Consider the following 11,101-nt stretch of genomic DNA (forward strand, 5'->3'; position numbering starts at 1 on the left):
GCTCAGGCCCGGCAGCAGGAAGTGACTCGCAGCCGCTGCGGGGACTCTGGCTCCAGGCTCCTGGCGAGATCCCCGAGCCCCGGCGGCTGGTGCTGGGAGCCCGGAGCCCGGGCTGCAGCCGGGAGAGGGGAATCTCCAGCAGGGCCCTTCCCGCTGCTCCAGGAGCCTCTCCCAGGGCAGAGCCCCCAGCCCGGCCAGGCCCCTTCCCGGCCCGGCCCCTGCCCCAGGGGGCCCCGCTCGGAGGGAAGGTGAGAGAGACCCGCCCCCCCCCCCCGTCACTCCCGGGCTGCAGGGGGGGGTTTGGCCCCAGGCTGCTCCCAGCGGAGCTGGCTGCGATTCTCGCCCTGGGCCCGGGAAAGCTGCCGCCAGCTCCCGGTGTGTGCGGGGCGGGGGCAGGATCACGTTACCACCCATCCCCCTCGCCCCCCTCAGCTGCTTTGTTTCCCTGCCCCTGGCCGCGCTGGTGCGGACGGAGGCTGCAGCTTAGGGAGATCTGAGGGGGGCAGAAGGTGGGCAGGGGCCAAAGTGAATGCAGGGTGGAGGGCCCCAGCTGGGGGCCGGGGAAGGAGAGGGGCCTAGGGGCACAATCAGGGCTCGGGGGCAGCACAGGGGCTCGATCTAGGCTGGTGAAGCCCTGCCGCACCCCCTGTCTTGAAGGGGTTTCCATCCTATCCAGGGTTTACAGTTTGGTTCAATGGCTCTCAGGGCCCCCCACTGTACAGAATGTTAAAGCCCCTCTGCCTGGGACTGGGGATAAGAACCGGATACAACCGGCGGGGGGTGAATCTAGGGATGAGGGAGGCAAGCCCCCACCCTGACTGTAGGGCAGGACCGCAGCCTCTGAGCACCCCCAACTTCCCCCCACCCGCTGAGCCTGTGGCCCCAGCCTGAACCACAGGGGCAGCCGAAGGAGAAGCCTGACATGCTCCCCCACAAGGGCCATGCACCCCACCGCCACAGTCAGCTGTGACTCTCAGCCAGCTTAGAAAACAGAAGGTTTATTGGTTGCTGGGAACACAGCACAGAACAGAGCTTGTTAGCACAGAAATCTGGAGCTTTCAGCAAAGTCCATCTGGGGGGGAATCCAGAGACCCGAGCCCTGGACTCTCCCCACTGAGTCCCAAACCAGGGGACTGACCCACTTCCAGCCCCCCATCCTCAGTGATGTCCAGCTGCCCCTCCTGCGTGCTTTCTCTCTTTCCCAGGAAAACAGGTCTCATGGCCTCCCCCTCTCTCACTGTTCTCCAGCACCTTGGGCTGGCTCCTTGCAGAGGACAGTCTCCGGCCATAGCTTGCCAGGATACAGAATTTTGACCATTCTCTATGCCCAGGCAGCCACTCTGCAGTGACACCTGCCCTCTAGAGGTCTCCGCAATGATCACACACCTGTATCCCACCAGCTTGATACTTGAGTAACACTTGGGGAAATGGAGGCACACACTCAGTATTCAGAGACAACATTCAGAACATTCCCACTTCATCACACCCCTCTGAGACCAGCCCCAGGGGCATTTTCTCCATTGGCTGGAACCCCTCTGACCATACCAGCCCCTCAGCCTGAGTCTCCAGGTGATGGAGAGACCTGGGGAAAGGGCTGGAGTGGGGCAGGGAAATGACTGTGACAAAAGGCTCCTTTCAGGGACCAGCTGGTGAGTTTGGCCTTCAAGAAGAGGGGCTCCCTGTGTCTGTGAGACCCAGAGCTGCTGCCCTCAGTGACACAGCCGGGTTCAACCCCCGTTACCAGTGTCGGTGGCTGAGCTGCCTAAGGAGAGCAAAGGCCCACAACAACTGGGCAGTCGCCCATTCTCCCAGGGAGGGGGAAGAAGATAAAAAGGGAGAGTGGAGAGACTTGAATATCAGCAGGAGCAAGAAGTGGGGAGGGAGGTGCCCAGCCCTGCCCAGATCCATTCCCTGCACCCCCGGGGCAGTCAGCTCTCCTGGGAACAAGGGGAGGAGCTGAGAGAGGAAAAGCCAGTTGCTCACTCTGCTGAGCACCGCAGGACTGAGGGAGATGGGGAAGAGCTAGAGGGGTTACAATACACTGTGGGGCAGTGCCGTAAAGTGACTCATTTGATTCTGCTCTATTTCCAGCGTTTGGCTCAGAGATGCTGTTCTGGGAAGTTTTAGAAGGGACTTGGTGGGTTTAGTTCTAATGGGGCGGAAAGTCCTGGCCAGGATGGTAATGAACTAACTGGGTTTCTTCCCAGCATGGCAGAGTCCTAGAATCAGAGCGTCTGTCTGCAGGGAGAGAGCCTGGGGGGAATTGGGGGGTGACATGGACTCCAGCCCCTTCTGCCCAATCTTCCTGGTCCTCTGACAGGCTGAGGAATCACGTCCACGTTTCACTCCAGATCGTCCCGTCTTCCAGGAGACAGGGCAGGGAAATGGCTGTGATGGAGCCATCTCAGGTAGGGGATTTTCAGGGAGCTTTTTGTGGTGGTGGTGGTGGTGGTGGTATTGTAGAGGGGTTAATCACCCGGGGTGGGACGGGGTGTGATAAACCTCCCGGAACATGATCATCCGGGGTCTGATTTTCTGAACAGGCCCATTAGTGGGTGGGGGGAGGGGTGGACATTCCCCCATTTCTGAACCAGGAAACACCTCCTTGGGCAGGGCTGGGAAAATTGACCAGACTCCCAGTGCTGGGGCCTGACCCCATTGGCCAGAGGGTGCTGTGAAACATGAAGGGAAGCTGTTGGGGTTCCTGTCCCGTCCCCGGCTCAAAGCTCTGCTTCCCCTATCAGCCTGTGGCTGGCAGGTGTGTGGGAAATGAGAAGACCCTGCCCTGCTCTGTGTGCTGGGAGGGACAAGGAGCTCTCATCTTCTCCCCACCCCCTGAAGCCTCCTGGCTGCTCTGAGCAGGGTGCTGGGAGGATTCTGCTTCTCTGTCCCTCCTCCCCTGTGACTAGGGGGATTGTGGCTGGGGCAGCAGGTTCTGAGTGGGGGATTCTTGTTGTTTCAGATGCCGGTGACCTTCGAGGATGTGGCTGTGTATTTCACCCAGGGGCAGGGGGCTCTGCTGGACCCCGCTCAGAGAGCCCTCTACAGGGACGTCATGCAGGAGAACTACGAGACGGTGACCTCGCTGGGTAAGGGATTCCTGGCCCCTTGGTTATTGGAAGCTGAAGGGATCTGCGTGTCTGACACTGGTCACGTTCTTCTCTCATCACTCTCCAATGAGACCAGGGAGTCAAACCCTAAGGCACATACTAAATCATCCCCATCCAACCCCGCTAGCTTGCAAGATGGAGAAGCCGTGTATTAACCTGTCTGTTGTTTCTTGGTCGCAAACAGAATCCCTCTTCTCCTTGGGAACAGCTCCAGCCCTGTGGAGGGCTCTGGGTTCCGCAGGTTTAGAAATAGGCAGGGGTTTAACACTAGAGCTGGGTGTGCATCACAATTCCCCTCAGCTCCCCAGATGTCTTCCTCCCCCGAGGGGGCTCAGTGACGACGTACCCGTACTCTTAGATTCCACATTCACCAGCACAGGGACAGGTTCCGCTCACGGAATGTTCTTTTTGAGACATTCAGAGCTCTCAGTCCTCCACACACCCTGATCTGGTCTGATTTCACTCCCTGCACAAACAACAAGGAGTCTGGTGGCATCTTTAAAGACTAACAGATTTATTTGGGCATTACATTCACTACAGAAGCAGCTTTTCCTCTCCTGGAATTCACACCTCCTCATCTATTACTGGGAGTGGACTACATCCACCCTGATTGAATTGGCCCTGTCAACACTGGTTCTCCATTTGCAAAGTAACTCCCTGCTCTCCATGTGTCAGTATATAATGCCTACATCTGTAACTTTTATTCTATGCATCCGAAGAAGTGAGGTTTTTACCCATGAAAGCTTATGCCCAAATAAATCTGTTAGTCTTTAAGGTGCCACCAGACTCCCTGTTGTTTTTGTAGATACAGACTAACACGGCTACCCCCTGATACTTGACTCCCTGCACAGGATTCCCCATTCCGAAACCTGACCTGATCACCCAGCTGGAACAAGGGAAACAGCCGTGGGTGCCCGATCTCCAGGCCTGTGAGGGAAGAGAGATCCCAAGAGGCGCCCACACAGGTGAGGACTGACACACAAACCATCTGGGGAATGAAGGAAAAAGTTGAGAATCCCAAAAATGAGGGATCAGTAAGTGCCCTCAGTTCCTTCCTCATCTCATCCAGGGCAGGGTTGCAGGCAGCAGATATCACTGATATCGCTTCGAATGTGTCCTGTTACCTGTAGGAGTTTCCTTTCCTACTTTCCTTCCCTGTGAAAGTTTGGGTGGGAAGTGGAGGCAGAATCCAATTGCTCTGTCTGTGCAGCTTTAGTATGGTGGGTTTTCCCTTGGTGCTATTCCTCTTGATTTCTCCTCAGCACAATGACTCCTGTCTGCATTGTCTCTCTCCCAGCAGGTGATGAGAGAGAGAGTGAGAATAAGGATGGGAATCAACAGCAGGAAGTTTCTGGGCATGGGGAACCACAGGGGACCTTTGTGGGAAGAGCTGAAGAGAAATTTTTCCAGTGCTTGGAACAGGGAGAAGCCTGGGGAAATTGGCAGAGGTCAAAGAGTCTGCTGGGAAACAACTCAAGGGAGCAAATGGATGAATTTGTTATATATGGAAAAGGACACAGGAATACCACAGCCAGGAAGACAACCCCCAAGGAAGACAAACGCTATGAATACCTCGGTTCTGTTACGCTTCAGGCAATAAATACTGGAGAGAAAACACTTCAATGGTTGGACTGTGGGGAAAACTTCCATAAATGCTCAGATCTTGCTAACCATGGGAGAAGCCACCTGGGGAAGAGACCCTCTCGCTATCTGGAGGGCAGGAATTGTTTGATTTGGAAGTCAGCGCTGATTACACATCAGAAAATCCACACAGGCGACAGACCACATAAGTGCTTAGACTGTGGGAAAAGTTTCACCTGGAGATCAGCCCTTGTTAGACATCAGGCAATCCACACCGGAGAGAGACCCCATAAGTGCTTGGAGTGTGGGAAAAGTTTCATACGCAGGTCAGCCCTTGTTAATCATCAGGCAGTGCACGCCAGAGAGAGACCCCACAAGTGCTTAGACTGTGGAAAAAGTTTCCTGCAGAGATCACAACTTCTTATACATCAGAGAATACACACCGGAGAGATACCCCATAAGTGCTTGGACTGTGGGAAAAGTTTCCTATGGAGGTCAGCCCTTATTAATCATCAGGCAGTGCACACAGGAGAGAGACCCCACAAGTGCTTAGACTGTGGAAAAAGTTTCACATGGAGATCAGCCTTTGTTAGACATCTGGCAATCCACACCGGAGAGAGACCCCATAAGTGCTTAGACTGTGGGAAAAGTTTCATACGGAGGTCAGCCCTTGTTAATCATCAGGCAGTGCACGCCAGAGAGGGACCCCACAATTGCTTAGACTGTGGGAAAAGTTTCAGATGGAGGTCAGTGTTTGTTAAACATCAAGCAGTCCATAAAACAGGGAGACCATAAGACCCTGGGAAAGGTTTCAGAAACAGATCAGCCCTTCTAAACATCAGGCAATCCACGCACGAGAGGCACCCCCACAAGTGCATAAACTATAGAAAAATGTTTCAAATAGATGTCATCCCTTGTTATACATCAGAGAATCCACACAGAGGAGTGACCCCATAACTGTTTAGCCTGTGAAAGGTGTTTTAAATGGAGGTCAAAACTTATTTCAAATCAGGCAATCCACACAGGAGAGTGACCCCATAAGTGTTTGGACCATGTGAAAAGTTTCACAGAAAGATCAAATCTTTTAACACTCAGAGGATCCACACAGGGGAGAGACCCCATCAGAGTTCAGACTGGAAAAAGTTTCCTACATGGGTCAGACTTTGTTAAAAATCAGCTAATCCACACAGGAGAGATCCCATAAGTGCTTAGGTGTGGGGGAAATTTTATATGGAGTTCAGGCCATGTTTTACATCAGAGAATCCACACAGGAGACCCCATAAGTCCTTAGACTATGGAGAATGTTTCATACCCTGATCAAGTACTTGGACCTTGGGAAAGGTTTCAGAAGCACCTCAGCCCTACAGAACATCAGGCAATCCACACAGGAGAGAGATCCCATAACTGTTTAGACTGTGGAAAAAGTTTCATATGCAGGTCAGACCTTGCTAAAAATCAGGCAGTCCACACAGGAGCGAGCCCCCAGAAGTGCTTGGACTGTGGGAAAAGTTTCATACAGCGGTCAGACATTGTTAAACATCAGGCAATCCACACCAAAGAGAGACCCCATAAGCACTTAAACTATGGAAAACATAGCAGAAACTGATCAGCCCTTGTTTTACATCAGAGAATCCACAAGACTGCATAAGTGCTTGGACTGTGGCGAAAGTTATACACAGAGATCACACCTCATTAAACATTGGAGAATTCACACACGATCTAAACTTCTGTGGCACCTGGCTCGAAAGAGTTAAGAACCTTGCATGCTCATTGACCAGCTCCAATCTTTTGAAACGTGTTAGAAATGTGTGTAAATGTATTTGGGGCCATTTCAAGAAACAGAGCCTAGAACTTTGAAATGTAAACTGGTGTTGTTAAAAAATTGGAAGAAGATAGTAGCGCTGTTGATTAATTGCATTTAAGTCGCGTGATTAACTCAAAAGAATTCATTGTGATTAGAAAAATTAATCTCGATGAATCACATTGTTAAACAATAGAATACCAATTGGAATTTGTTAAATGGTTTCTGGATGTTTTTCTACGTTTTCTTATATATTGATTTCCATCACAACAAAGAAGAGAGAGTGTACAGGGCTCACTTTATATTATTTTTTATTACAAATATTTGTACTGTAAACATGCAAAACAGAAGTAGTATTTTTCAGTTCACCTCATACAGGTACTGTAATGCAATCTCTTTATCAGGAAAGTGTAACTTAGAAACATTGATTATTTTAATGATATAAGTGCACTCAAAAATAAAGCAATTAAAAACCCTATAGCCTAGAAGTCAACTCAGTGCTACTTCTTTCTCTGCCACTCGCTAGGACAAACAAGTTCGTTTACATTTACGAGAGAGAATGCTGCTTTGTTTCTAATTTATGATGTCATCCGAAAGTGTGAGAAGGTGTTTGCACGGCACGTTTGTAGCTGGCAATACAAGGTATTTATGTGCAAGATATGCTAAACATGCATATGTCCCTTCGTGCTTCGGCCACCATTCCAGTGGACATGCTTCCATGCTGACAATGGTCATTTTTAAAAAAATGCATTAATTCAATTTGCGACTGAACTCCTTGAAGGAGAATTGTATGTCCCCTGTTCCGTTTTACAAACCTTCTGCTGGTGGCATCTGACTCAGTTGATGAAAATGAACACGTGTCGGTCTGCTCTGCTTTGGATGTTATCGATTAGAACCCGTCATTAGCATGGAGGCGTGTCCTCTGGAATGGTGGTTGAAGCAGGAAGGGACCTATGACTTTTTAGAGCATCAGGCACATAAATATCTTGTGACGCCGGCTGCAGTAGTGCAATGAGGATGCCTGTTCTCACGTTCAGGTGACATTGTGAACAAGAAGCGGGCAGCATTATCTCCTGCAAATAGTTATCAAACTTGTTTTTCTGAGTGATTGGCTGAACAAGAAGTAGGACTGAGTGGAGTTGTAGGCTCTAAAGTTTTACATTGTTTTATTTTTGAATGCAGGTTTTTTTGTACAAAATTCTACATTAGTAAGTTCAACTTTCATGATAAAGAGATTGGACTAAAGTAATTACAGTTGGTGATTTGAAAAATACAATTTCTTTTGTTTTTTACAGTGCAAGTATTTGTAATAAAAATATCAAGTGCTCACTGTACACTTTGTATTGTGTAAAAAGAACAAGGAGTCCTTGTGGCACCTTAGAGACTGACAAATTTATTTGGGTATAAGCTTTCGTGGGCTATAACCGACTTCATCAGATGCATGGAGTGTATTCTGTGTTGCAATTGAAATTAGTATGTTTGGAAATATCTAAAACATCCAAAATATTTAAAGAAATGGTTTTCTATTATTGTTTAACAGGGCGATCAATCACGATTCATTTTTTTAATCGCTTGACAGCCCTAGAATATAGTAATTGTAGTAGTCTCTGTTTACCTATATCTTGTTATAGATTAACGGTGTAACCAAAGGGTACCTGTCTAGGACTGTATTTTGTTAATTCAGAAGTCAAAAGGAAATATTAACATTTAAATGATACTTGCGTGTAATAATGTCCTTATGTATATATCTTTTTAAAGTTTGTGGTAAACTGTCTATGAACAGCTTTATGGATAATTACCGTATGTTAATCCATGTTGTTTTATTACCTGTGATGCTTGGGAAATAGGAGTGTATTTCCAAAACCTATTGTTCCCCCAAGGACTGCCTGCTGTCGAGAGGCTGCAAAAATGTCTATATAAACTCTTGGGACCTGATCCTTTCATCTCAGATCTTCTTAAGCTTTATTCGTGGGGAGTTTGAATTGTAAGACGGAGATCTCCAGTCCTCTCTGGGCTGCCCTGATATTGAACATTGGACTAGAGCATGATGAAATTGTTAGGATATGTAGGAATGCATAGCTCCCGAATCGCCAGCCCACGGCCGCGGCAAACTGCTCCCATGGCAACGAGGCAGGAGTGACCTTCAATCCAGCGTTTGTGTTTGGGAAACTTATTTGGCTGATTTGATTGTTTCCTCGCAGCTGGCATTCACGCGCTCAAGAGATGGGTTTGTTATCTTATGTGCATTTATACTGCCTGGCTTTTCTATGCGCAGGAATGTAACCACTAAGAAGTGTTGTAAACAAAGTAAGGAGAGAAATAAAAACCCCAGGAAAAGTTTTCCTGGAGGCTTTTTGCTTGAGGCTTTTGAAGCTCTCTAGCTACCAGAAACCTGGTGTTCTATTTCTTTTCCTGTGTCGTCATCACAAGGATATAGATATTCAAGCCTGTCTGTAAAGGCCTATACTTTAAAAATGTAGGTCTGTGTTTATTATTTAGCTGGTTATAGAGGTATAAAAGAATCTGTGTAAGGCCTTCTCACTGTGACAGTCTGAGGCCTGTTCTTAGGCTAAGGCCTTTGGCCAAGCAGCAGAGGCAGTCATAATCTGGGAAGCGAACGGTCACATCCTCACATTCCAAACTAGTTGAAATAAGGCAATCTGGGGCTGTTAGATCGGATCAACTTCCTGTCACCTCCAGAGAAAGGGAAGAGCCTAGAAGATGTAAAAGGAAATTTAGTTTGATAGTTTTCTGTCTGGTAAGAACTCACTTAGCAATCGACACAGCTGGGAAACCCTAATGTCTTTATAGATGTCGTTGTGAAAACCTCACTTCTGTCTTGTTTTGTCATTCTAGTTACCACTTTGCTGTGTTTATTTGCATGGTCTCTGTCTGGTTCTGTGATTGTTTCTGTCTGCTGTATAATTAATTTGGCTGGGTGTAAACTAATAAAGATGGTGGGATATAATTGGTTAGCTAATCATGTTACAATCAGGATTGGTTAAGTCAAATTTAGGAGACTGATTGGTTAAAGTATAGCTAAGAATATTATATATAAATTAGGGGCATACAGGAAGTAAGTTCGGATTTGAAAATAAGGAAAAGGAACTTGGGTTTAAGCTTGCTGGAAGGTCACCCTAATAAACGTTGACTTATTTGCACCTCCGGACTTTGCGTATTGCTGCTCTCTGTTTATGAAAGAAGGACGGGGTAAGCGAAAGGGTGAAGGAATAAGCCCACTAACATCTTGGTGCCGTGACTCAGATGCATCGCACTGGATAGGTGAGTGGCAGCCTGTAAGTCCCCCTCCTCAACAGTCCTCGCAGCTGCTTGGAGGGGGTATGGTGAACTCTTGTGATGGTAGTTGTGGGTTCTGGCCAGCTGGGATAATGGATTTTTTGAACAAATGGATAAGGAGAATCAGGGCCCATAGCAGGTGCAGGGGTCTATCTGGGATGAGTTTGAGAAGGAGATGGGGGTGGTTTTGGGAGACCGCAAGGGAAAGGAGTGTAGGAAAAACGGAATGGTATTACAAGGTTTGTGTGCTGGGATGGCATACTGGGTAAAAAGGGAAGCAGATCTCTTCCAACACATTAAGGCTTTGGAGGGGATTGTGGAACAGCAGTGGATTTTAACAGAAAAATCCGTGTTAGCGGCAGAGGTACCGGAATTGAAAGCATAGGATGCTGCACGGATAAAGGAGTCTTGTGAGGCAATCCGGAGAGAGAGAGAGAGGAACTGCTGGGAAGTGTAGGAGACTTATAGGAGGAATTGTATCAATGTAAACATTGGGGCAATGGATTTGGAGACCCCAAATCATCCACCCCACTAATGGGGCTGATGGAAACACCTCCACCACCCTACCCTGAAAAAACACTGTACCCATCACTGCCAGTGGACGTTGTAAGCCGGCGATCCACCGTTACAGCCGCCGCGAGAGAGGCTACGAGGGAGGAACTGCAGGAGGCAGGAATAGTGGCCCCAGTTGCAGGGTGAGGGGACCATGCCCCACAAGGAGTAGAACAGGCAGAAATCTGCCCCTTTTCCCTGAAGGACCGGGAGACATTACTGGGCCGTTTGGGAAAGGTACCCCGGGAGGATTGGGGTCAGTTTGTGCTGTGGCTAGTGGAAGTAGGCAGGGAAATGGAGGATCTAACTCGTGAGGATCAGGTGATCATATGGCATAGTCTTTTGGGATGGGGCACCTTAGGAATTGATGTGGCATGACTGGCACACCCATTTCTAATCCCCAGACAGGTGGCAAAACAGTTGTTTCGGGTGTACTCTCGTACTGCGGGGATGAATAAGATGAAGCGAATCCCTGGGGAAACAGGGCAGGATACACTTAATTGCATACAGTCATGGGCACAGTGCTGGGTGCATCCCAGGGACGGTCCATGGGGGATATCCCAGACAGGGGCACCAGGTCCTGGTGGGGGTGTAGAGCATGGCAGGGGTGTGGAATTGCTGGAGAAATAGTTGGAGCTGAACGATCCGCAGTTTGGGGCATTTAAATTTGCAGCATTCTGAACTTGCTCCCAATCAGCTACCCCAGTTTCTGGAACAGGCAGATGTGTGGAGGCAGATGCATCAGTGGGGAGAGCCAGTC

The 11,101-nt window shown here is 48.8% G+C and overlaps 1 protein-coding gene across 1 annotated transcript; it reads left to right on the forward strand.

Annotated features, from left to right (window-relative positions):
• Window positions 1–9,661, forward strand: LOC128847527 (zinc finger protein 34-like). Its single transcript, XM_054047018.1, has 5 exons — window positions 1–248; window positions 2,321–2,408; window positions 2,963–3,089; window positions 3,962–4,075; window positions 4,408–9,661. The coding sequence occupies exons 2-5, from the start codon at window positions 2,385–2,387 to the stop codon at window positions 5,484–5,486; spliced, it is 1,344 nt and encodes a 447-aa protein (XP_053902993.1). The 5' UTR covers window positions 1–248; window positions 2,321–2,384; the 3' UTR covers window positions 5,487–9,661.
• Window positions 9,662–11,101: the final 1,440 nt, after the last annotated feature.

The sequence above is a fragment of the Malaclemys terrapin genome, chromosome 13, assembly GCF_027887155.1.
Source record: "Malaclemys terrapin pileata isolate rMalTer1 chromosome 13, rMalTer1.hap1, whole genome shotgun sequence".
In the NCBI taxonomy this organism is placed as follows: Eukaryota; Metazoa; Chordata; order Testudines; family Emydidae; genus Malaclemys; species Malaclemys terrapin.